This window comes from Strigops habroptila, chromosome 4 (assembly GCF_004027225.2).
Source record: "Strigops habroptila isolate Jane chromosome 4, bStrHab1.2.pri, whole genome shotgun sequence".
NCBI lineage: Eukaryota > Metazoa > Chordata > Aves > Psittaciformes > Psittacidae > Strigops > Strigops habroptila.
In genome coordinates, this window is record NC_046358.1 from 80,388,402 (window position 1) to 80,414,706 (window position 26,305).

A 26,305-nucleotide genomic window follows, 5' to 3' on the forward strand; every position below is an offset into this window, starting at 1 on the left:
CTACAAATGCAAGTAAAAAGAGTTGCTGAGGCACGACCAGGTCAATAGATTTACACTAGTACAAACCAGGCCAGCACAGCATCAGAATCTGCCCTTTCCTGTCAGTACGAAGAGATTTCACTGAACACAACCGCATTTTGGAGCGGTCACAGAAAACAGGCATTTAACTACCACAGAATTGGAAAACAGGCCCCAAGGTTGCAAAGAAATGATGACATCACTACCAGAACTTGGTTTTGTGCTACGGATACATACAAAGCCAAAACCCCATTTATCATTGCTCAGTAAAAATGAAAGCAGTACAGGGCTCAGGCTGGAGATCTTCTCATGAGCTTTACTGCAGCAGCACAGGACTGGCAAGAGAAAACAAACACAAGAGTTTGGGCAAGTGCTGCTCTCAGTTCTGCTGTTAGCTGAGCACTTGGAGAAGTACTGACTGTCACCTAAGTTTCTGCAGCTGTAAACTGCTCAGTGCACTGATGAATCTGAACCATATGCTCCAAGATTAATTTTTGCAGTTTCTTGGTAAGCAAAACGTTGTCTATTTCTTAAATATCTCATGCAACACGTTTTCCAAGTGAAGGCAATCTACAGGAATCAAACCAGCTGCGCGGACTGCCATGACAACAGGTCTGAAGTGTGAAATGTTTCCTCTGTTCTATTTCCTTTAGCTTTCCATTATATATCAAAACACTTTGACATATGCTGAATACATTCTTTTTCCATCAGGAGAGAAGAGGATTTATTATCTTCTTTGTCACTCCACTTTCTTCCCACCAAGTCTTTTCCTTACCTTGGAAGTCCATGTGATTTCCTTATATTCCTTGCCTTCTACAGAATTGAGACTTTTAATTACATTCACAAGAATGGTCAAAATCATTCACAGCCTACAGCAGGCAGAATGACTGCAATGTTACAAATCAAGACAGTAAAATGGTTTTCTAAACACCAGATTTTTATCAAAGTATTTATGAATTAAATATACAAATATATATATAAAAACAAACAAAAAAAAAACCCCCAAAAAACCAAAAAAAACCAAACCAGTACCAAAAGCTCTTTAAAACAAACAAAATTTATAAGCAGAAAGAGAATCCATTTTCTCTAGCTCAAAAGTACTTGACAATGCATCATATGAAAAGATAGATAAGCAGCAGCATAAATACTCCCAAGTTTGAGACCTGGAGAGAGAACTGCCACTGATGGGCTCAGCCTTGGCAACTCCATCTTGGAGCTGCCTGGCATAGGCTCCACTGGACATGGGGAAGCTTCTGGCAGCTTCTCGCAGAAGCCACCCCTGTGACCCACACCACCAAACCCTTGCCACGCAAGCCTAATACAATCACCAATTACAAAATTGATTGGAAAGCTTAATTTTAGCAACAACGTTTGCAAATTTAAGTTAAATTTTAACTTGAAACAGATAGAATTTCCACAACTGTTTCTTAACTCATCTCTAAAACCTTTAAAGGATCATTTTGAAATTAATTCTGAAAGTTGTTGTCAAAGACGTTTTAGAAACTCCATCTGGTGGTCACTGGAAGAATAATCGCAGTTCCCAAAAGCAGTAAGATCAGTAAAACGAATTAAAGGATTTAAGTTAGTCATTAGAAGAAAGAAATCAGCCCCAGTCTCTGGCGAGACACAGATTTGTACTGGCTGGTCCTGCCTGCAGGCACTAAGGACATTGCTGCAAGTATTTCTAAGAAGAAATAAAATTAACCATAACTGCTACAACAGACAGGCTGCGAGGATGAGGCATGTAACAAAATATTCTGTTGCAAGAAACAAATCTCAACAACAGTTAATTTGGTTTTCAACGCAGCAGAAGGACATTTAAGCTATTAGGCTATTAGGCCTGATTATTCACAAGAAAGAAATATTTATAAAAAAAAGCATATGTTTCTTGTACTGTTTCATGAAACATCTGGTACTAGTCATTGTGGTTGACAAGATACTCAAAGATCAAAGGAAGTACCATTCCCATTCAGCTCCAGAGCATTGTAATTCTTTCTAATTAAGTTATGGTTTCACTGGTTCACAATGAAATAGATTTCATACATAATTAATACAGAAGTTACCAAAATTTTTCAGGTCAGCCTATGTGCAATTCAATAATCATTCTAGCACCTGCAGTGCTATGCAGAGACCAGCTCTCTTCTAAAACTTGCCATTAGAAAAAGCTTTTTTCCACCCTTTAATAGAAGTAAGAGTATTATTTAGAAATACAGGCAATTTCTGAGCTCTCACAGCTGAGTTATGTAGATGATCTACCCACACTGAAGAATTTATTTTGTGATTGATAGAAACATTACCGAGTAGTGATAATAAAAAAATACTCTTTATAAAACAACTTACATTACAAACAATGACCAAATAAGCAAATATAAAATCACTAATAATGAATAATGGGCAAGCAATCCTGAGATTTGAAGGCAGCAATTGCACAGCACAGAGCATGGCTTTTCTAGAATAAAAGGAAGAAATGTTACTCACAACCAGCCTCTGAGGCATAGGTAATTATTAATACCAGTGCTTATGTATACACATCTCCAACTTGTGCCTTTTTAACCCTCTCCAAGCAGAGAGTTCCATGCCGTGGCAGTAAGACTATCATATTTTACAAATACACACAGCTCCATGTACCTTATAAATCAGTGTGTCTGAATTACATTTTAGAAACCCCAAACTCAAACCAAAACCAAATATGCAGGGAATGAAATAAAAAACCTTGCATGTCTTTGTACTGTAAAATTCACCCATAACCAAAATTACTTCGAATTTCTTCAAGCTAGCAATTCTTGGTACAACTTCCTTCCTGGTTTAGGGGATTTTTAGTTGTTTGGGGGTTTTCCCCTTTTTTATGTCAAAGGCCTCATGTTCCGCAGTCTTTTAATCAAGGACACAAAAAAGACTAAATATACATAAAATTAAAAGCAAAGCCTTTCACAAGAACTATTTCACAGAGTGACTGGCAACTGTGCGTCAATGTAACAAAAGCTTTAGAATAGATGCTCTTCTCAAAAAATAAATCTTTTCCCAGGAATCCTGAGTTACTGCATTAATACAAGTGTCCTTAAGGTCACCAGTATTCTTAAAACCCCACCAATAAAAGTTTCTCATATGTAAGCTCAGACCTCGAATAGAGTCAAAGCAATCTATGACTAAGTGTGGCTAATATCCCACACTTAGGTTTTGTGGTTGGTTTTGTTACATAACACTAGAGGAAAAAATAAGATGTAAATACATGGTAATTGGTGAAAAATATCTGAAAAAAGTGTAGACTATTTCACAACTCAAAATTCCAGCAACACAGCAAGTGCTTTTCATCACAATACACTGGGGAATGGGCATTAACAAGCCAACAAGATCAGTACAATCTGATCGTACTACACAGGGACACTTAATAACATTACATCAAAAAGGCAAAAAATAAAATAGATATGTTAGTTGAGAGCAGAAGACAACACCAACATAGTCTAAAAACAGACTTCAGGCTCCTCATGCAGGGTTAGCTCCCTAACAATAATCATTACCCTCGAGTAATCCAGTCCAATCCTTAGAGTAACTGCAAGCTCACTGAAGCCTTTGGTCTCTGGCTGTGATGACTGTGGCTGGCTGGTGCTGCATCAAGCAAACGAGAGCTCTACCACTCAAGAGTGTGTCGTGACTCTGCTGAACAACTGACCACGATGATTCAGAAGGTAGGTGAGCAAGACACAATCACCACCTCCATAATACTTTACTAGATGGATCTGCTTTAAGCCAAAGAATAAAAAGACTGAAATCGCCATGATTTCAGCAAGCCAGAAGCACTGAATGGTGTTTGGTAGAGAAGACAGAGAAGTTTCTCTCATCTGGTACACATGTATATTGAGAGAAAGAGACTTCACTTCAAATTAAACCTACTGTCAGGGATCTGTACTTGATAAACCCACCAGTAATACCACCAGGGTCAATTAAGAGAAATTACTGGTTTTGGTCAAAATAAAAGGGGCTCTCATGTGCCTTCTTTATAATAACATCTGTCACCCAGTACTGGGTATATTTATTTGGTGTTTTTTTTTTTTTTTTTTTGTTCCTAATATATATTAGGAACAATAAGATGTGTTAAAAAATAAACAAGAGGTTTGCCCACCACAGCACACTGTAGGTGGCTCATGGAACTGTTTGTGTTACCAGCCTGTCCTTAAATAGCGTCACAGCATCTCGCAAGTGTTTAACTTCCGCAACTTCTACGTTTCCTGCCTCTGCCCTACCCAGAACATCATTATCATACATCAACGTTTTCCATTGAGATACTGATTGTCAAGAAATCATAAATCACTAATAAAAATAACAATGAAATTATGGTTCATCCCAAACACAGTCACTTAACCACCATTTTTTGCAGTTTTATGAAACAACAAAACAGTCTGATTGCCACTGTTCTCATATGACTTGTACCCTGTGATCATTTAAGCAAATTAAATAAACTATTTAATGGTTTAAGGAAAGACACAGCTGGCCACACAACAGCAATATCTTGGTTTTCTTTTAGTAACACATTAACTGTCACAGTAACAGTGTAGTGAGCTGCTGCCAAAACCACATCATGCATCTGTTATGAGACCTCAGACTAAGTTTTGTCTGCTTCCGTAGATGAGGCAGAACTGCAGCTATCAAGATAGGAATGAGCACCGTCAAAACAAATAAAGAATAAAGAATACGGAGTAGGATAACATTGATTTTCTAACCTCTTTTTCTCCTCTGACTTCCAATTTATTCCATCAGTCTGGAAGAATACATTTCCAGTAGCCAAGGTCTCCACCTGTAAAATGGGGGTACTGTCTGATGTGGGGCTCTGAATCTTTGTACGTGTTCTGAAATTGTCAGGTGCTACTTGACCCTGATTTAAAGTATGATTAAATGTTCTTGCCCTCTAAATACCACCAAATAATGAGGCTTAATGCAGGTTTCAGTCAAAGTATGAAATAAATGTTTGTAAATGTGACATAATTTTGAAGATAAGAGCTTTCTCTTACGTTATTTTTCTTTTCAAAGATGGGAGACATAATAAATAGCTTTTCTCCTTCTGCTTTTCTGGTCCTAGTTATATAATTTTTCTCAGTAGAGGGTAAGCTCCCTCAGAGCTCTGCTTTACACCTCGCATTGTCAGAAAACTAGTTACTGAGTAACCAGAAATGTGGTCTTAACACTGCTGTGTTAGCACTTATCTTCACTTGAGTTACTCCTTGCTCACTGATTGCTAACTAACCGAGAATAATTTAAACCTTTGTAAAGAGTAGTCTGAATATTCCTATGCAGTCCAACTAACTACTATGCTACGATGATCCAAACCAAAGTCAGTATAGGAATTAGAGCATTCTGAATAACATGTGTAAGCTCACAGGAAACTACATTTCACAGAGCCACTGAAGTACTGAAGAGCTGTTTTGGAGTACACCTACTTCGCAAAGAACATGAACCTTCAACCTGAAAGCTGAAATCTGGGCCACTGCTGCAACCCAAGACTCTCTATGCACATCTTTAGTTTCAAAGAAGTATTTGGAGCAGTGGAAATGTAGAACTAGTGCTGAAATATTTTCTCCAGGTAACCCACAACTTCGGTTTTGAAATCTAGACTCGTGCATATTTGTCTCATTTCACTTCTTTGAAGTGTTTTAACTCTTTCCACATGTTTTCAATAAAAGCGCAACAAGTAAGACACTGTGAAAACAGAGAGCACTGTTCAAACACGGGTCACAAATTATCTGCTCAACCTTATGAAAGCCACTGCAGATTATTAAGATTACAATAAAAATGTTCTTCCCTGTGGGCTTGGACTAAGAAAACATGATGCTACTGATGAATGCAGACAGAAAGGCTGCATGCACTACAGCAAAAATAAATCATGTGCCAACCCTTTCTGAGGCTTTAAGAACACTATTCAACACAGACACTAAGACGACTAATGTTGAGCCAGACCAAAAATATACCACAGACTCAAAATCCTGTCTTTTAACACCTCATGGTCATTGCAGAGCATCTGGAAAAATAATTTATTACATGTATACAATGCTGGGAATGTTCCAAAAGCCAGGACCCACAGAAAAATAGAAATACACCCAATTTTAAGAAGGGATCTTAATATTTTTCACATGCGTTACTTGTGCTGAGTTTTTGCCTTGTTAAGCAATGGTCCTTGCTTGGTATTTATTCAACGGGCTTTTCCTTTTCTAGACCTCTAGGACTTAAAACAGCACACTAGAAAAAAATGTAAATGCAAAGGCTGGCCAATACATGCTGAATGACTTCACGAACAGGGGAAAAAAATCCACTGGATGGCCTCACATACTCAGAAATGGCAGGGACAAATACTACTTTTCTGTTCAAAAAAGTATCTCCCTGCAGAGGATAATTTGAACTTTAAAGTCACATGATGAAATCATAGGTTTGCGAAACAGGCAACGTGTATGGTTTGAATGACTTAAACCAAGTTCCTGTTTCCTTTACAGAACTGTATGTTTTTGTAGTCAGCGAGCGTCTGGATTTTTCATTGTGATGTACAGCAGCTAAAGAAGTTATTGTAATATATACACTCTGCTTTCTGCATAAATAAAAAGGGCTATATGCTCCAAACAATAATTATATTTCATCTGACTATTCACAGTGAAAATCTCAGCCTGTTTGTATCTGTGGAGCATTTTCTTGAGAAGGTAAGTGCTTTATATTACTTTGACTATGCAATGTTTTATTCATCACAAGAGGCTCAGATTATGAAGTTATAATTTAAAGGTTTTAGTTTTCCCTTCTTTAACAACATTTGAACTACACAAAGTAAAATACTGTATCTGAGAAATATCCTCAGAAAGCTGAATCTTACAATAAAACTGAAATTTATAATAAAGCTGAGCATTAAATAGAGTAAATGTGAAGGCTGTTTTCTGGTAAGTACCTAACTCCCACTGAACCGATGATAGCCGGATGATGATACACTCTTCCGTGGTCTGGAGAAAAGACTCCAACCATTGCCTAAAAGCAGTATTTTAAAGGATGGACATTGCTGGATAATCCTGACTACAGAGCAGGAATTGTATAGGACAGGAAACACGTCAGCAATGCTGCTTGGATATTATGTTCAGTTACTGCTGATTCATTCATATTCTGGAAAAGTAAAAATAGAAGCTTTCGGATTCTCAGGAAATGGTTAATTTCTCAGAAGTTAAGGGTAGGATTTCGTAAACCTTTATGACCTCAAATACTTGCCCAAGTGTAAGAATTCTGACATTACAAGAAAGATGAATATAGCATTTTACATTTCAATCTTTCATATGCTGTGAGCTGCCCCCTTCTTTTAACTTGGCAGATGTAATCTGAACAGAAAGGACAAATTCACCCACAAAGATTGTACAGTGATTTCAGTGGTTAATACAGGACATGCCCACCAAGAGCTGAGTTTCATAAGGAATATTATGTGTATTTCTTTATGACTGCATGAAAGAATATTTTCCTTCAAAAAGCTGGTGACAGAATGCAGAAAAACTGCCCTGCCAGACTTTTTATAGAGGAAGACTTCTGGCTGCCAGAGAGAAACTCCCCATTTTAGGACCTCTTCTTTCTAGACTTCAAATAAACAAAAGTTTCCTTGAAACCAGGCTCCTCGTTTGCAAGAGTTAACCATCAAAGTGTGGATGGGAGACCAAAAACAATGAATTCTTAGAGACTAGGTTCCCTCAGTACTGAAAGTAGGCTTTTCACAACTTGTTATTTTTAAACTGTCTTCTGAACACTGTGCTCATTTGCTCAGCTCCATCTGTTGGAAGTGAGGGATAACGTATTCACCATGCTTCAGAGAGTAAAAATCAAATGTGTTTGCTTTAACTGCTGACACAAGAGGCAGAGCATATGATAGTGGGGAAACAGGGCCGGAAAATGGAGCAGGGAGAACAAGAAAAAAAAGTGAGGCCACATGAAGTCAAGAAAGGATTCACAATATACTAATGGTGGTCAGTTAAAACAAAATGAGGGGAAACAGAGGTAAAGAAAGGACAAATATTGGAGCGTGACAGTACAGGGAAAGATAATGCAAGTGGCATATTGCAAATTTCCCTCTTTAATCAATCTTAGGAGCAACAGGAATAGGCCTGGCTTCTGCCATAGCTTCAATATATGTGAGCTTTGACACGCTACATATTACTCTCAGTTACCAGTGAGTAAACAGAAATAACAGTCAGTTTACCTCATAGTATGTGCTGAGGAAAAAAAACCAACCATTCAGGTCTCAAGGTGTTTGCACTCAAAGCTGACAGATCCCTCTAAAAGAGTAAAGGACTCACGGCCCCCCACGAGCAGAGCATAAACATTACATGCATTTTGAAATAAAACGTATGTCCCTGCAGTAAATCTAAGACCCAGACAAGAACTGAAGGAATACCAGATTTTCTCACAGTAGAGGAAAATGACATAATAAATTCCTTATTTTTTATGATGGAAACTCAAAGTATTTGGACCAAAAATGTGGTCAGCTGCACGGAGATTTTAAATAAGAGACATGAGAAATAAACCACTGTCTGGTGCTCTGCTGCTCCCATGGAACATATCTTTGTATTTTAAATTAAATTAGTGTTACCAAAAAAGTCTACAAAAATTTGCAAATATGTTCATCTTACTACAGCAGCAGTTGCAAGCTCCTCCATCCCATTATTATTCTAAGCATATATTTAATGCATGGAATTAATGCTTTGGGAATGTTTTAAAACTGTAAAGGCTTAGAAATTGTAAGAGTTGCTTTCCATGGTAGATATACACCTTACAGTCATAAAAGTCTCTAAAGCCATCCATTCCAATGTAAGCAAATACAGAGAGAGGTTATCCCATCTGTGACTATACTCAATCCATCAGCTGCAAAGGATGGAAAGGAGTCAGACTTTTCTGATAAGGTCCAATTTATAATCTCACCTAGAAAACCCTAATGCAGCGACTTCATGAGGTGACGACCAATACATCTTGTGAAGTGTTATATACACATCTTTGAGCTGCACTGAAATAATTATGAAGAGACAAATATTGAAAAAAAAAAGTAAAAAAAAAAATTAGATTGTAGGATAAGGTCAGAAGCTAGAAATATATGTGTGACCATGTTAGAGAGAAGAACCTACAGCTATTAGCTTGTATTAAGTATTAGGCATACGTGATTGCAGCCGTTGGCAAACGAGCCTTTCCTACCACAATCTGAACTCAAAATTGCCAATTCCTCTCTTTCAAACACTTAGTGAGACACCAGACTCAAATACGAAGAGTCTGCCATTATTATTGTGATTTATTATTTTTAAAGCAGAATAAAAACTTCTAGGAATAATTTAAGGGGGAGTAGAAATAATATCAGCATTAACTTTAATCTGATTTGCCAAATGAAAAATAGAATAAGCTACAAACTGCTAGCAGATATTTCTTCTTCTGTGATGAACACGTTATTGAATTCTAGCTAGCATTATGCTCATACTGACTAACCACAGCAAAGCTGCAGACAGCTGCTTGTTTTGGTAAAATTTTGTTTCTGTGGGAATCCTGAGGTGATTTTCTGGAAGTTCACTTTAAAACAACACACCTAGAAATTTTTCCTTAAGTCACAATTTTAATACTTACACTGATTATAATCAAACACATACAGTTGCACTGTTATTTCCAAAGTGAGTATGTTAATTCTAGATTGAATAGATTACTTTTCTTTGATTTAAATCCATTCCCAGATGAGGTAATTTAAAAGACACACACTTTTATTAGAATAACAATGTCTAGGTGGAGAATCAGCGTAGTATTGACATCACTGTTACTATTTGACAGTAATGTTAAATAATGGTCTGTGGTTACGAGCATTGCAACCCAACTGAAACTATTTCAGGCACTCATTTTGACACCTATGACAAATGAAGCCTAAACACATCAATAGCCTCTACGTAATATGGTGCTGGTCTGTCATTAAAATATCACAACATGCAAACTGGTGGGTACAGAAAGAGAAAACAAGGTGATGCACTTTTACACAGTAAGTTGCAACTACCGGAATATGCTGCGTGAAGTCTAACATTCCTTACTTTGTCTTAAATGCCCAGAGAGTAGCTAACTAAAATTAAAATCCCTTGCTATGGTCAAAGATGAAGCCAGTGTCAGTACCAAGGCCAGATCCTGAGCAAATGTAATCAAGTTTTGGCATCTTGTTTTTCCTGTAGTCTGATGGAAGGCCAGATGGGTTTTTGTGAAACCCAAAACTATGTCCTTTGTTTCCTTTGCAATTATGCTGCCATAAAAGCCGAATGTTGCTAAGTTATTCTGAGAGTCTCTACAAGGACAGTGAGCACCGTTAGTTGGCTCATGGTACAAAAGTTGTTGAGAAGATGATGGAGACCTTCAGAGTGCCAGAACTAAATTCAAATATTCAGCTCTGCAAAAGGCCTGATGGGACTAGAAGGTAACACTGGAGACTATGGTGGAAGAGCTCAAAATGTAAATATTTCTTAAGCTCCTGAAACTACTGAGTGGGATGATAACAACAGGCTTTCTGCAGATGTTCAAGTGGTTCCACAGTCACAAAGTACCTATCCCTCACCAGATTAAGCTTCAAATCCCTCTTCTAACACAAGGTCAAAATTTGACTTACACTTTCCTTCATTCTTGAGATTTATCCCAAGTATTTAAGAAAATATAAACTACAGAAGTTAGAATTTCATGGGGTTTAGATTTCCAGGAAATAATAAAGAGAAATCAAAGCAGCAGAAGGAAGTCAGAAAAGCAAGTCTGTCAATCTCTATGGCTGCAGCTGACTGAACAAAATAGCACAGTACATCACTTTCAGGCATAGAACCAAAGCGAAGTAGAGAGCACTGCTGCTACTTGATTAGTGAGAAATTTTCTAGATTCCTCCCACCAGTCCTTCAGCATTACACATGGAACATAATTTAGAAATCAGACTGACCAGCTTTATTTCGAAAGAGATGGGGAAATCACTGGTATGAAGAAATATAAACGGCCAACCACAGTTGTGAGGTTTTGCGTGTGTGGCTTAAGTTTGGGCTTTTTCTTTTTAATTATTCTCATTCTTCAGTTTGAGCACTTTAGTACAAACTCAAGTCCTTCTTAGTGGTTCATACTAAAAATCAGGTGAACAGAAACAAACGCTCTACTGCAAGCATTTAAAATACATTTCCTCAATTAAGAAGACAACAGTATTTCCTCCCAACAGCTATCATCTTTGAAAAGATTTTTCACTCGATTTTCCTTAAGATTGTTCACATTTAACAATCTATTTTTAAGCGTCGATATTATATTGACTTTTAACTTACTTCAGAGATTTCCACCTGTTCTGCCCATCAATGCTTTCCTATATGGTAAACTCCAGCTCAGAGGTTAGAACACAGCCAGAGTCTGACCAGCCAACCTTTCCCCTCCTGCAAGCATACCTGTAACAAAAACCAACTCCTTGGGTGCATGGGTCCTTCCTGTAGTGAAATCTCTCAAGAAATAACCTTTTCTAGAAGGGAAGAAAGTATGTCCCTAAAAGGGGACAAAGAACACTGCTGAATCAAAACATAACTCCACTGGTTTATATAAATGAAATTATAATTACATAAGATTATATACACACTTAATCAAAGCCACTTTGATAAGTCAACTTTTCTAATTAAAACCAGTATTAGAATTCCAATTTTGAGGAGAGATTAGAAATATCAGAAATATGAAGTAGTGTCAGAGGTAACAACCATAAATGAACTGTCAAACAAGACACTGACTTATCTATAATGAACACTGCTTAAAAACATTAATGCATCTTTATGAACTTTTACCAATTTAAAGTTACTTTCACTTTAAGAGTTAACATCACTGCAATCCCTTTATGGGAAATGCATTATGTACAACTAAATATATCACTCTTGTTACCAGTATGACTGTACAGAAACTTCTGTAAGGAGAACTCCACTGTCCTGTCTTTGCCTGATGTGCCAACTACATACATTGCTTGTACAGACCAGCTTTGCATACAACGGAACAAAGTAAAACCACCAAACTTTAACCTAACACAAAATTGAAATCCTTGTGAGTAAAGAAGGTTCTTTCTTCTCAGAAAACAACATTCACCACTGTAAAACTGCCTGTATGTTTAACTTTTTCTAGTACTAAGGACCATACTTAATCAGACATTCAAAATTCATTAGGAATAGTGAGTCCATTATCTTGTTTTTCTTTAGTACATGTTATGTTCTCTTACAAAGCTTTTTGGCTTAAAAAAGGATCCTCCAAACATTTATATGGTCACAGAATTATTGTATCAACATATCATAGAACCATTACAGCTAACAGCCTATGCATATTACTCTTAAAATTCCCTATTTTCAGGAATTTATAACTCAGCTGTAAAAAATATTCCTTGCTAAAACTTTATCAATAGGTTTATAATGCACTGGTAATAATTTTCTCAAATTCGTGCATGCAGAAAAACATTATTTTTTGCAGTTTTATGCAACAGTTATATCTAAAGATGACAGTGTTATTAATATATAAAGATGCTTTAGTATGAAAACAATTTGTTCATGACAGTTCTTGAACATTCACATTGATTCTACCTAGGCTCTTCAGTACAAACTGCCGTTACAAAAGGCTTTTTTTTCATACCAGAAAGGAAACAAAACTAAAAACAAAGAAGGAATATGACTCTTGCCTCATATTGTGATTATCTTTGCACTTTCCTCAGTATTCAGTGTGAGCCCTGAGCCTGTGAGCTGAGTTCAAACAAAATCCCCACCCGTGCAACAGCACAGTGAAGCTATTTTGTGGCTGTAGCTGCAACCCACACTCTGGAGCTGCCCTTACCCTTTTTTGGCAGGATAGTGAGGAAAAGTGGCTCCACCTAATCCCAGAGCCAACTCCTTCCTCGCCTGCCGAACAGCCAACTCCCCCATCTATTCTACCGGCGACATGAGTGCACTGAATCCTGGTTGTATCTGCAAAGCTGAGCCACAGTGAAGGCAGGTCTGCATCAAGGGAGGAAAACGGGGTACTGATGAGAGCGGGAACCAGATACAAAAATAAAAAGGCAGATTTCTCTGGCTAAAAATATTATGCAAGTTAGCTTGGAATTAATATAGCAAAGTAAAATCCACCAAAAAAAAAAAAGACTACATTTATTCTGAACAAATGGTTCATACCCCTGACTGCACATAATATTTAATACAGAAATTACAAACTGTACTTTAAAACCTGTTTCACCTTCCTTTTCCATTTCAGATTCAAACTCCATTGAACGGGAAATAAGCACGGTGTGGAGGGAAGGATGGCTTCTCACAACATGACATGGATTGGTTACCCAAGCAAGAACTTGGCTTTCAACTCCCCAGAAGAATTCGAAGCCTTCATAGCTTCTCAAAATGTCATATCAAGACTTATGCACTGTTACATCGCTTTTTTTGTACCAACAGGATTAATAGCTGGCATATGTATTTTGATCATTTTCATAAAGAATTATGTGCAGCACAAAGTCATAGAAAACTTAGACTTGCTTCTTCTAGACTTCACCATCAGCAATATTATAATGATTCTTTTATCATTTACTGTCATCACTAGACCTGACTATTTAAAAGCAACTCACCTCGCGTGTAACGTACTGTCATTCTTTTTCAACTTCAGTTATTTCAATTCTCAGTATGTTTTCTTGCTGACACTCCTCATGCTATTACTCCAGAGATTTCCACCAAGGACTGCTCTCAGCAAAGCAACCCAAAGACCCATATTGTGTGTTGGATTTGTACTTATATACGCCTTCTGCTTGTCACTGACTGAGGCAGTACTGGTTGGCACAGATAACTACCACTTGGCAACAGACTGCCAGTTAGATCCATTATTTGCATGGCCTGAATATGAGATCATTAAATTCACCTTTGGATTTGCAATCCCATCATTTCTTCAGATACTCTGTTTTACTGTTCTCTTTGTCAAAGAAGCACGTGCTGAAGCTCCAGCCTTTCAACAGCACATTCGTACTTACCCTGCTGTGTACATTATAAGCATAACCATACTTATAAGCCGTCTCTTTTACAACCTTATGCTTCTCTTCAGGACAACATTCAAATTACGGAAGAGCATTGGAACTCCAAAGAATGAGCTTGTGATGAATATTGCAGAAATAGTGTTGTTCTGTGAGAGCTGTGCTAGTTTGGTATTTACACTTTGTTTTCATAAACCATGCAAGGATGAAATACTTAAAGTCATCCAGAACTGCCGAAGGAAAAACACTGCCAACAATCACCTGGAAATACCAGTAACAGCTACAACTGATGAAAATGGGTCTCAGTAATACCTGCTGTTCTCAAGAACTGTCAATCCATTTTACTTTTTAGTTTGTTTGTGGGTTTTGGATAGTTTTTTCACTTTTTTAAAAAAGGGTAATTGTTCCCTCTTTAGAAATCAAACTTGGACCGTCTTACAGCTAGCAGTTCTGACCTAAAAAAAGATTCTTAGTGCTAGTATTAGCAGTGATCTATGAGAAAACATGCAAGGTCTGAGGGTTTTTTGCATATATATATATATATATTTAAATCATCTACAGCATTACTTTAAAGCCAAGTAGTAAGAAAAGTACTGCTGCCATAGAAGTGTGCTTCTGTAATATTACCAATGCCCCAGCAAAGATGCAAACAAAAACATAGCAGAAAGCAACTTTGAACAAAGGTAAAAATCTGCAGCCAAAGCATTTTCTCAGGTGTGCTGCTTCTTCTGATTTCTTACCCTACAAACTACTTATTTTTATAACACTGGTAAATTCCAGTAGCAGCAGCAGTGAAGTATGGCTTAAGAATCCATTATAACCCTGAAATAGCATGTAATACTATAAGTCTACTGTAGCACTTGATTATATATATGCACACACACACAAACTAAGCATTTCTTCCCTTTTTCCATTTTCTTCTTCTATTTTTGATGGAGCCCTTAAGGTTTTTGTCTCAATTCTTGTGCCAAAAAAAAAAAAGAAATAAATTTCAAATTAATGGAAAGGCTGGTCCATAAAGGAAAGCTTTGGCTCCTTTGTGAGGCACTGAACTGGAAAGATCAACAGGATGGCTAATTAAAACTCTGCACAAGAATGAAAGCTTTTTGTTAATGTACTCTAAGCTTCAACTCTGCATTAAGACTTAGAGCAATTATTGATTTAAGCCATTCTTGATGAGTTCATTCCGAAGTATGAAGTCGCATGCCTTGGAAGAGTCCCACAATAATATACTAACTAAAAGAAAGGAGAAAAGCCAGGCCAGAACAGTAGAAGTGAGGGATGTTTGAAACTGGGCAGAACCCCAGGCTCAAACTGAAATCAGGGCTCTGCTGGAGGCAAGGCAGGAGCATAATACATTTAGTTTAGAATTCTTGGGTAAATGGTGCAAAATGGGGAAGAAAATCTGAATCAGCAAATAAAACAGCTGTGGTATAGGAGTTCAGCTGTAGCCCTGCAGAATCTGTAGCCAGTGCAAGCCAAGATGCAGGTGTGAAGTTTTAAACACTTACTTTGAGCACATTGTTACTTTAACTGAATTTGGCCAGGAGCATCTTAGACATTAGGTTTTGGTTTCAGCTTTTCCTCTCTAGAGCTGGAGAGAACTGAAACAACAGGGAAGTTACAAAATTGTACTAGGGCATGTAGTGACAGGACAAGGGGGAATGGCTTTAAACTGACAGAGGGGAGATTCAGATTAGACATTAGGAAAAATGAGGGTGGTAAGACACTAGAACAGGTTGCCCAGAGAAGCTGTGGATGCCCCACTTTCCAGGACAACCCTTTTCTGGGCAGCAGTGGAAGGTGTCCCTGACCGTGGCGGGGGGTTGGAACTAGATGATCTTTAAGGTCCCTTCCAACCCAAACCATTCTGTGATTCTATAATTCTATAAAGATGCGGACTTAGACTGCACAGTTATAAAAATACAGCGGTGTGATGAGGAAAGCTCAAGTGACCTGAATGCTTCTGAGAAAAGCCACTTTGATGCTTAAATATGTGCCTTTGCATGACACCCGGATGCTAATGGAAGTGACAGATTTGGTTTTGCAGTTGTATGCTTTGAAAGGTCTTCCTGACAGGGTCCAGATTTGTGTGGAGAGCTGGTGCAAATCAGCATAGGCTGCCTGAGACAAAGTGAGCACTGATCAGTCAAGAGGAACATCTTCCATAAAACAACAGCCAAGTGCATAAATGGAAGAATTATATTTGTTCAATAGTAATACTGTATCTACATCCAGTATTTAGATATGTGGAGCTAGTCTTAGACATCCAAGTCCTGAAAGTTATGGCCTAGGACTGCATCCCATGTAAATAAAAGGCAATACATAGTCTTTGGTCGGCTGTGACCATAAGGACCAACGTTTCTGCGAGATGCAAAAATCAACTGGTAAGATGTCTGCACTGTATTACGTCAGCCTGTTTTCCTGTTCAATTTTGTTCTGCTGCCAGCATGAACAGATGCCTCATTAAAGGACACTACGTATAAACGGACCATTATAGAACCTGGTCAGAAAGGAAGTATGTAGATAATCTTCTCTTTGAATATAAGACCCAATTTCATACTTGTGAAAGGATTTCTCAGCTGCCATCAGAGGTTTTGTTTTGCACCTGAGAAGGAGATTAAACAACATGGACAGAATATCAGCCCTGCAGAAAGAAGTTTGAAGAGATGAGTTCTAAGAGCTGTAGATCAGTGAAAAAGCTGACAGACTGAGTGAAAGAGTATGTCAGAAGATGCAAGCTGTTTATCCCAATTCACAAGAATATCATAGTTTCAGCTGTGCCATGGATAAGTAGGTTATTTTCTAGTGTGGGAATTATGCTCAAAGGATTCTACTTTATTCACTGCTTCTATATATTTTCTATTTGAGGATGAAAGAATAAATATTATGTTGTTTCTGAGTCCTGAGTTACTGTTAAAGGTGCCTAACAGAAAACCTAGTCAGTAAATGTTGGCTTTAGTTAATGTTGGCTGGGACCTGGAAACTGGTCGAATGGTGAGTGAATGTGTAAGGAACCTGAAGGTTCAACATGGGTGGAAGGATGCTTCATGATACTTTCAGCAAGGAACACAGCTAAAGCAGAACCATAACCAAATGTCCCAGAGAAGTAAAACCTGTAGAGCCTTACTGTCAGATCTAGGATTTGGGACCAAGTGCGTCTTGTCACGAATGACCAAGAGTGTGTAATCCTGGATATAGCTCCTGGCTGCAGTCTGTGAGATGTGGGTGCATGTACTCTGACCTCTTCCTTGTCCATGCCTACTGTCGTGGGGAAAAGAGTGTTTTCTGGATGGCCAGTTATACTGTCATAAAGAAATCTCTATGTACAATGAAAAGACTTTGTAACTGAATAGGAGAAAACAAAGGTAAATAGCAGAGAAGAGGTTGAAAAATTCATAAAAATAATTCAAATAGTTATGATTTAACTTACAACAATACACAAATGTTTTGCTTAGTCATTCTTGATAAAGTTACTCAGAGCTTACATTAAAATTCAGGACAATGAACGTACAGTCCTAGCAAAAATCTGCTTGTACCCAACTAGATGAGCACAAACACCCTTATCTGCAATAGAGGAATAAAAACAGTCTCCAAAAGGCATTCTAAAATAGCCTGATATGAGGGAGAAAAGAGCAGCTCTGGCTAAGATTAAAAGTCCTAATTTTAAATTATTAATAATTTTAATTGCATTTTTAAGCACAAAACAAAATTTCCCTGCTCTGAGAGATTTCTTTCCCCTATACCAGCAACAGCTTTGCTGAACGCTTACTTCTTCCAGGCTTCCCCTACTTTTGAACAGTATGTTCCAGAAGAAAAAGAGCATATATTTTTATAGGCATGATGTCAAAATTAACTGAAGGAATACACTGGAAAATTTAAAGAAGAATATTTTACTTCTGTACTGGTAATATTCCTTTCTTTGTAGGACTTTGGCCTGCTTTTGAATAAACCTTTCCATTCAGTAAAAGAAATGAGCTGGCTGCTGAAGTTTAAGCATGAATTTCTGAGTTGGTAACATTTTGGAAGAGAACATGTAGAGAACTAAGGACTCATCTTGCTAAACCAGCTGGCTCAAATCTGCTCTTATCCCACTGCAAAACAACATCTGAGCTAAAGAGAGACCGGATTTGCACACTTGACTCAAAACTCGAGCTGCTACGCCCATGTATTACTAAGCCCTAGTTACATTCTAATTCCAAACGTACAAACCCTGAAATGAACTGGTGTGATAGCACTCACATAATATCAGATCTCAGTAATCCAGCATTTAAGGTTTTCCTTAAAGAAAGGAAATTAAGATTTATTTTTAAATCTGTAGTAGTCAACTTCTGTATATATTAAAAGTATATATTCTGTATATATTAAAAGGGCTACAGCATCACTTATCTTGATTTTGAGGGAGTTGCAGAAGTTTTGGGGTAGGGCAAAAGCTAAAGCAATTCAGCCAAAACAAGTACTCTCTGTAACGTTTACACTACACGTTGCATGACAAATGGAGTCACTGACTAGAATGAAAGAATTCATTTCACTTCCATGTGGGTACAAGTGCCCAGCAAAGGGCTGCCAGACTCCACAACTAAAGTGAAACAATTGATGCTTTGCAGATTGTACTTTTTATCATATCTGGATAGAGCCTGAAGTCTTGTGATGAATCATCTTTCACTGGATAACATTTTGTGGTCCAGTTTTGTAAAATTTTTATACTATCCCCCAAGAGACTTGCAATATACACTTTAAGAAAAATAAAAACTTCTTACCAAAATAGTTTGCAGGGCGTTGTCCCTGCCAAAGAAAAGGCTGAACTCCTAAAACTTATTTATAGTAAGAAAAATGCATTCCGGAGTTACTGGCAACTGAAATGCCTAAACACAAAATCCATTCTAGCCAAGGTTTTCTGCGGGCATAGAACACAATTCCAATTCAAACTAAGTTTGATTATTTGCAAGAAAGGGAAAAGTACTGAGGACGGACAGGATAAAGCGTGAGGCTGCTCTAGAACAGGGTAATGGACGCAGGCAGATGTCATTCAGTGGCTGAAAGAGGTCACAGTCAGTACCCATGTAACAGAAAGATAAGAGAGAATTTGGAGGAGAAGACCATCTACTCACAAAACTTCAAGAACATTACAACAGCATCTCTATTTCCTCTATACTCACACCTCACACTTTCTTCCTCCTCAGCTGTCACCTTTTTGCAACACAATAGCAGATCCATATGTTGAACTCTGCTAAATTACATAGAATATCTTTTGTTATATCCACTTTTAGCCTCTTGGTGCATCTAAGTACATCATAGACAATTAGCGTTCCTTAAAGATTCTATAGTCATAGACAGGTTGAGATATATATAGAAGTTGACCGCTACAGATTTAAAAACAAACCTTAATTTCCTTTATTTAAGGAAAACCTCGAATGCTGGATTACTGAGATCTGACATTATATGAACGCTATCACACCAGTTCATTTCACACATATTTTAGCAACAAATAAGATAAGGTATGACAGGCAGAACTGTGATGCTTAATACTGTCACAACTGTGAATCAGAATGGATCATTAAGGCACTCCCTATGAAGTCCCATGGAATATCAGCAATTGACAGGGAAAGAAGGGTTCAATGTTCAGCAGCTGCTGAAATTAGTTTTAAGCATTTTATGGAACATGGAAGTGATGAAGAGTGAGATTAGATTAATCAGTAACAATAATTTGACTGCATAAACAAGACTGTGAATATGCTGTCATCTGGTTTAGGAAACAGGATTCAGAGGATTCACATGATCATCTCCTAGAGTATTTAGTGAAAAACACTAGTTACAATATAGTAATACTAGACTTGGCCTCTTATGCTTCATAGTTCTCCTAGCAAGAAAAACATGCTTCATGGGTCTTTCAGAAGAGAACTTCCTAACAATTCTGGAAGTATGGTTAAGTGACATATTTGTTATCATGAATTCAAACTAGAAAATTAGCACTCAGAATATTACATTTTAATAGCAAATCAGCTGATATTCACAGGTAGAAAACCAAAGACAGACAGACCAGCTGATTATCAAATCCAGGCCTCCAAAATTACAAACAACTAACACCCAGAAGCTAACATTATGCATAAAGGAAAGTAAAAAGTCCTCCTGGCCCTTACAAGACCAGTAAAAGTTCTGAAGGATGGAATTAAGTACAGCAAAACCACATGATCGGCAAACAACAAAAGCTCTTTATAACCCTGTTCTTTAGGACAGCAAAAAATCAAGACCTTCAAAGCTGGTATCACAAGATTTTTCTAACATCACAATTATTGCAGTATACAACGCAATCATATTTGTACACTCCTCAAAGCAAAACACTTGAGGCTCTCTGTCCTTATAACCCTGCAGAAAGACACTCCAGAAAGCCATTCCATACACAGGGGAAGTCATCTGTTCAGAGAATCTTTACCAGCACTAATTTGTGCAAGGTTTCTTTTGGCTAAATGATAATTTAACCCAAACCTATTTGTGAAGAGCCATTGTGTAAGAGCATCTTAAAACCCACGTTCAGTAACACAGCAAAACTCCTGTGTTCCTACGCAGAGCATGTTACAAAAAACCAGCAAATCATGTATTTGCCTCAATGGCACTAGAAGGCAAAGTGCCTTCTACTCCCAAAGCCACTTGTGTAAGGAACTTTTGCTTCACTTTTCTACAGATGAGATCTTTTGTAATCTAAAGAGATTTGGTCACTGTAATAGATGTAACACATCCATTACACTGACCTGTTAATTTTTTACTCCACCCTTCTGAAACTGTAACGTTGTCTTCTTGAAATCCTAAATGCTGAAATCCAGTTCATCTTATTCCTGTAGCAGCAGAACACTGCATCAATGCACAGCATATCTGTTACAGCATATCCATTAATGGCACTTAACATTCAGGAATCGGATCACCGTCATCCTAAAAAGCAATTTACAGAAATTATTTCTTTTATGAGAAAGAAAGGTTTAACTTTCTTCCCATTCTAAGAATCCTGGCCACCAGCAGGTGGTGTTTCTGGAAATGTCAAGTAGTTTTTTCCCCCCTACAGATGAAATGCAAAACTCCACCTGCAACACCGGTGGGTTTATGCAAGTCTGAGGCTCCACATTCTCTGCAAAATAGGCTCGTTTTATCCATGTGATTTTCAACTGAGCAATCCTAAGAAGCGTGAGGATGATGATGTATACCTGAAAATTTAAATACAAACAGGCAAAATGGGATCAACTTGAAGGTAGGAAAACTGAAATTTATATTGTCAGTTTAGCAAATGACCTTTCTCAGCTGCTACATTTCTCTCAATTGAATATTTCTCTTTGGATTGTCCAGAGGCTTTTAAAATCATACTGCATATAACAGTAATTATTGCTTTATATTTCTGTAAAACATGCTTAGTTGCAATCTGCAAATAAATCTCTTTATTATTGACCAGCTGAGCTGTAGGTTCGAATGGACTATATAACTTTTAAAAATGCTAGAGGCAGAAAGTAGGATGAAATGAACATTATATACAATAAAATGGACAAATACGAGAGAAAAGATGCTTGACTAGCCCTAGTGAAAAAGAAACCAGCAGAAACAGGGTTAATTCTAGCCTTATAAGGCTGTTCAGCAGCACTTCAACTGCACACAAATTAGAACAACCCTGGGAATCTATAAAGCTTGTTTTATTGCCAAGGACATGCAGCAAGATCTGCATTTTGCTGTTGTAAACTATCCTTTATTTAAGACATTTTAAAACAGAATAGACTTTTATATGATGTTTTTTACTGCTGCATCATCAACAGGTGGCATTCGCTGCAGCTCTGCACACCTAAATGCAAGTTCTCCCTGACACGACTGTTGAAGTTGGCACATCCATTAAGCGTGTACCCGAGCAAGAAACAGCCTTCTGTTGACCGGAGGAAAATCAGCTCTGCAGAAATGGAATTAAGGTAAAATAAAGTGTTTCACAGTACATGGTTACCTGTAATGCTTGTAATTGCTTGGCTTTTGGTGGCCTTTCAGGTGTAATTAAAACCTGACCACAGACGAACCTTTTAAAATCAATTGCTTAGACTGTTAACTTGTCTTTTATTGTATTTAAAGCAGTTTTACTGCCTTATTCAAAAATAAAAGGGTGTTACATAAAAATCAACAGCTCATGTCTGACTTCCACAGCTGCTCGAAACAAACACCAAACCTTCTTCAAATAAGTGTAATTTCATATGGCTATTTTAACGTAAAGATTAACATTAATGATGATGCTTTAAAACATAGCAACAGCTACTGTGTACTTATGCCTGTTTCATTAAGAAATAAAAGCTTTCGAACTGATAATCTTTATTTCTTTAAGTGTCTGCTAGCTACTTCTGTTAACATGAATATATTTAAGCAAACTCAGAACTGTATTTCTGACTGAAAATATTCTAACACTCCTACTCCATTAGTGGTCTGCTCCTTTTTCTCCCCCAGACTGTAAATCAGCAGGAAGCGAGTCATTAAAATGTGGAAATATGCATGAATTTTACTCGTAAACAATTCAGCTTTTTTTAATATGTTTTCATGTAATTAAAATCAAGGGTTTGGGAGAAAGATGAAGATTAAAGCAATTCACAATATTTAAAATTTCACACACAGTACCCTGGGTTATCATTTTATCGCTGTTTTATTTGTTTGGGGTGTTTTTTGTTTGTTTTATTCCTTTTAAATAAACTTCCAGCAATCCTTTAAGTCCATACCATTTACCACATATATGTAAACAAATCAGATAACTGATATTTTCCATTCCTGTCCGGAAGTCTGTGCAATGTAATTAACCACAAAGAAAAGCAAATTGAGTATAATAGTGTTGGTGTAAATCAATATGCTGCTTGTATTACCTTCATTTCTAAGACTTGCTTTTCCTTCCTACTGAAAGCTGGAGGAACCAATTGCTTTTTGTCTGTTGCCTTCTCAGATACAGACTCTGCTACTTAATAGCCTTACAAGATGATGATGAAATAAATATATACACCATATATATATAGATAAGGTTTTTCATCTGTTGACTAAACTCGCTCATTTGATTTTCTGTATTTTTACATTTTCCAATACTGAATCATTGAGGGTACACAAAATTCTTACAGATCTGCCCTCATGACATATTATAATCTTGAACAAATGAAATAATTTTAACTGAACCTTCGTATATATATTCAAACATACTGTTTCCTACAACCTCAGCTGTGGATGTTAAGTTAGCAGAAGCCTATGGCACATGGTATGATGCTGGAGCATGAGATTAATCGTTTTCCATTTGCAAATTGCAGATCCAAGGATGTTCACTGATTATTAAAAGAAAACAAATGGAGCTAAAATTCTACCTTCCAGCCTGCATGAAGAAACACCGCTGATGAAAAGCTCTTGTTAAAGACACCCAAGTACCATAATGGTAAAAAGATTCCTACATGATCTTAAGGCACACAGGAACTGCAAATTCTCTCATTTGCAATGTATATAGTGTCCTGTAAAAAAAAACTTAAGAAATTTACTATATGTACTGTTATATTTCAGTCAATGTTCACTAATTTGACTTCTAAAGAATTTTAATTTCCTCTATGAAAGTGTACACCTTTTTTCATTCCAATCAAAATGCTTACCTTGAACTTGGTTGAAAACAACCAAAAATCTGGTTTTTTTGGCATTACCACCAAACTGTGAGTACTACTATCTTTTCTGCAGATATTTCAACCATGGAAACTTATTCTGCCTCACTATCACCCATTATATGTAATGGCACAACTTTTAACCTAAATGGATCACATTTGTGTAATGAAAGCTTATCTTCTAGATTAGCTGATAAATCAGAACACCAACAATATGTTATTGGTCTTTTCTTATCATGTCTTTACACAATATTTCTTTTTCCCATTGGTTTTGTAGGAAACATTCTGATACTGGTTGTCAACATAAGCTTTCGTGAAAAAATGACTATTCCAGATCTTTACTTCATAAACCTTGCAGTAGCTGATCTCATTTTAGTTGCTGATTCTCTCATTGAGGTTTTTAATCTTGATGAAAAGTATTACGATATCACTATTATTTGTACCTTTATGTCTTTGTTCCTTCAGATCAACATGTATAGCAGCATTTTCTTTCTGACATGGATGAGTTTTGACAGATACATAGCACTGGCAAAAGTAATGAGGTCCAACATATTTCGCACTATGCAACACGCTAGAATAAGCTGTGGTCTCATATGGATGGCATCTATTTCTGCAGCACTAGTTCCATTTACAGCTGTGCATTTACAACACACCGGAGAGGTCTATTTTTGTTTTGCAGATGTAAAAGAAATCCAATGGCTAGAAATAACCTTGGGGTTTATTATCCCCTTTGTGATCATCGGTCTTTGTTACTCACTAATTGTTCGAGTTCTTATAAAAGCCCACAAGCACAGGAGTCTTCGTCTGCGGCGACAGAAGGCTCTTCGAATGATTTTTGTTGTTGTCTTGGTTTTCTTTATCTGCTGGCTACCCGAAAACGTCTTCATTAGTGTTCAACTTCTTCAAAAGAAAAGCGAGCCTGTCTCTTCAAACAGCCCATCCTTCAGACATGATTATCCTTTAACAGGACATATTGTGAACCTAGCAGCTTTTTCTAATAGCTGTTTGAACCCTTTAATTTACAGTTTTCTAGGGGAAACCTTCAGAGACAAACTGCGACTGTACATTGAACAGAAAACAAAAATGTCAACACTGCATCGCTTTTGTCAGGCTGCCTTCACGTCTGTCATTCCTGACAGTAATGAGCAATCAGAAGTTTGATTTAGGAGTGGTTGCATAAAACATGACTGTGAAGTTGTGCAAACAATGAACAAAATGCTTGCTACTAACAGAAAAAAGTGCATTTGTGTGTGTCTATATATATATGTTAGTATCACTCTATTGAGTATTGAAGGTTTATATTCAAAATGTTTTTATGACAAGACTTAAATGTAGAAGCATATGTTTTAGTCAGATTTATATTTAATTATGAACAGGATTATTAAAAGCTGAGCACTGAAAGAGCTTTATTTTGTATTATATATGTATGAACAACAATATAGAGGAAAATTTTACCAAGTTACAAAGACTCCAGTGTAACCCAATGATCAGAGATGCTACTTTGCTGGTGTATATAAGGTACTTCCACTGAAATAATGAAGCTGCCATAGCAGTGGGGAAAAAAATCATTACAACTTATTGACGTGGAGATGCAGAAAACATTGATTTTTTCATCCAAATATGCTAAGATAAATTACTTTGCTTAGAAGAACTACAGATTACTATTGTCACTGTATCCTAGCATGTCTTCCATTATGAGCTTTCTTTAAATCTTAATATAATCCTAGCATGGTGGTGAGTTTTCGTCTCATAAATGTAATCTACTGTTTACATCAGCACTGGATCAAAACTGAAATCATCTGTAACTATATTGCTCATCTCAAAGAACTTCACAGAAGCAAAATGTAATGCTTCATTCTACCTTTTAAGGATTGCCCAAGACTATCTTTCCCAGGGCAGACATAATTGTGCCTTTTGTCAAAAAGACCAGTGCACATATACCTACTTTCATATCTGCCTTCAGATTTAAATGCAAGTTACACGAGATCTCTTTACATTTAGCAGCCCATTTTGATTGCCAGAACAAACTGCTGTGGCTTTAAAGTCACATTCTGCAAGAGAGTATAAAAATTGCTTATGAAAATGACAGAAGCCCAAGTTTTTAGAAAGGGAGAATTTATGCAATGGGGAGCATGATTAGTTATTATCAGATCTGCACTTTGTGCAGCCTTCATCCCATCTCTAGAAACTACTGGCCTTTCAAGATTTTAAGATGCATGTTGGTTGCTTTGTTCATCTAAAGATTAATTATACTAAGAAAACAAAGGTTAGTACCATGTACTTGATAATGATAGGTTTTAATTTCTGCTAGAAAATAACTGGGGTTTAGATCTGATTGATGTTTAACACAAGTTACTGCTGAACTTGTTCAGAGGAAGCTATAAAGTTCCCAGAGATTAGTGTGCAAGATCATTAAAACATCACTTGCTGCATCTCTGAAGTGAACAAACTCATTTCACCTCTGTGCTCACTGAGTTAAGCACCAGAACTCTGCAGAATAAGATGCTTTGTTCTATTTTCAAATGTCATATATGAATTAATTAGCACATTAATGGATTTTAAAGGATTTTTAAAGATACACACAAAACAATGACTAAAGTTGCTAAGCAATAAAGAAAACAGTGAAAACAATGATTCCACTCATATTTCTCACGAA

The 26,305-nt window shown here is 37.0% G+C and overlaps 2 protein-coding genes across 2 annotated transcripts; both read left to right on the top strand.

Annotated features, from left to right (window-relative positions):
* Positions 1 to 6,446: 6,446 nt before the first annotated feature.
* LOC115607624 lies at positions 6,447 to 16,919 on the top strand. Its single transcript, XM_030485124.1, has 2 exons — positions 6,447 to 6,698; positions 13,261 to 16,919. The coding sequence occupies exon 2, from the start codon at positions 13,307 to 13,309 to the stop codon at positions 14,324 to 14,326; it is 1,020 nt and encodes a 339-aa protein (XP_030340984.1). The 5' UTR covers positions 6,447 to 6,698; positions 13,261 to 13,306; the 3' UTR covers positions 14,327 to 16,919.
* Positions 16,920 to 21,590: 4,671 nt separating this feature from the next.
* On the top strand, positions 21,591 to 25,201 carry GPER1 (G protein-coupled estrogen receptor 1). The gene is made up of 2 exons (XM_030485123.2): positions 21,591 to 21,957; positions 23,314 to 25,201. Exon 2 carries the CDS (start codon positions 23,737 to 23,739, stop codon positions 24,808 to 24,810), a length of 1,074 nt encoding a protein of 357 aa, XP_030340983.1. The 5' UTR covers positions 21,591 to 21,957; positions 23,314 to 23,736; the 3' UTR covers positions 24,811 to 25,201.
* Positions 25,202 to 26,305: the final 1,104 nt, after the last annotated feature.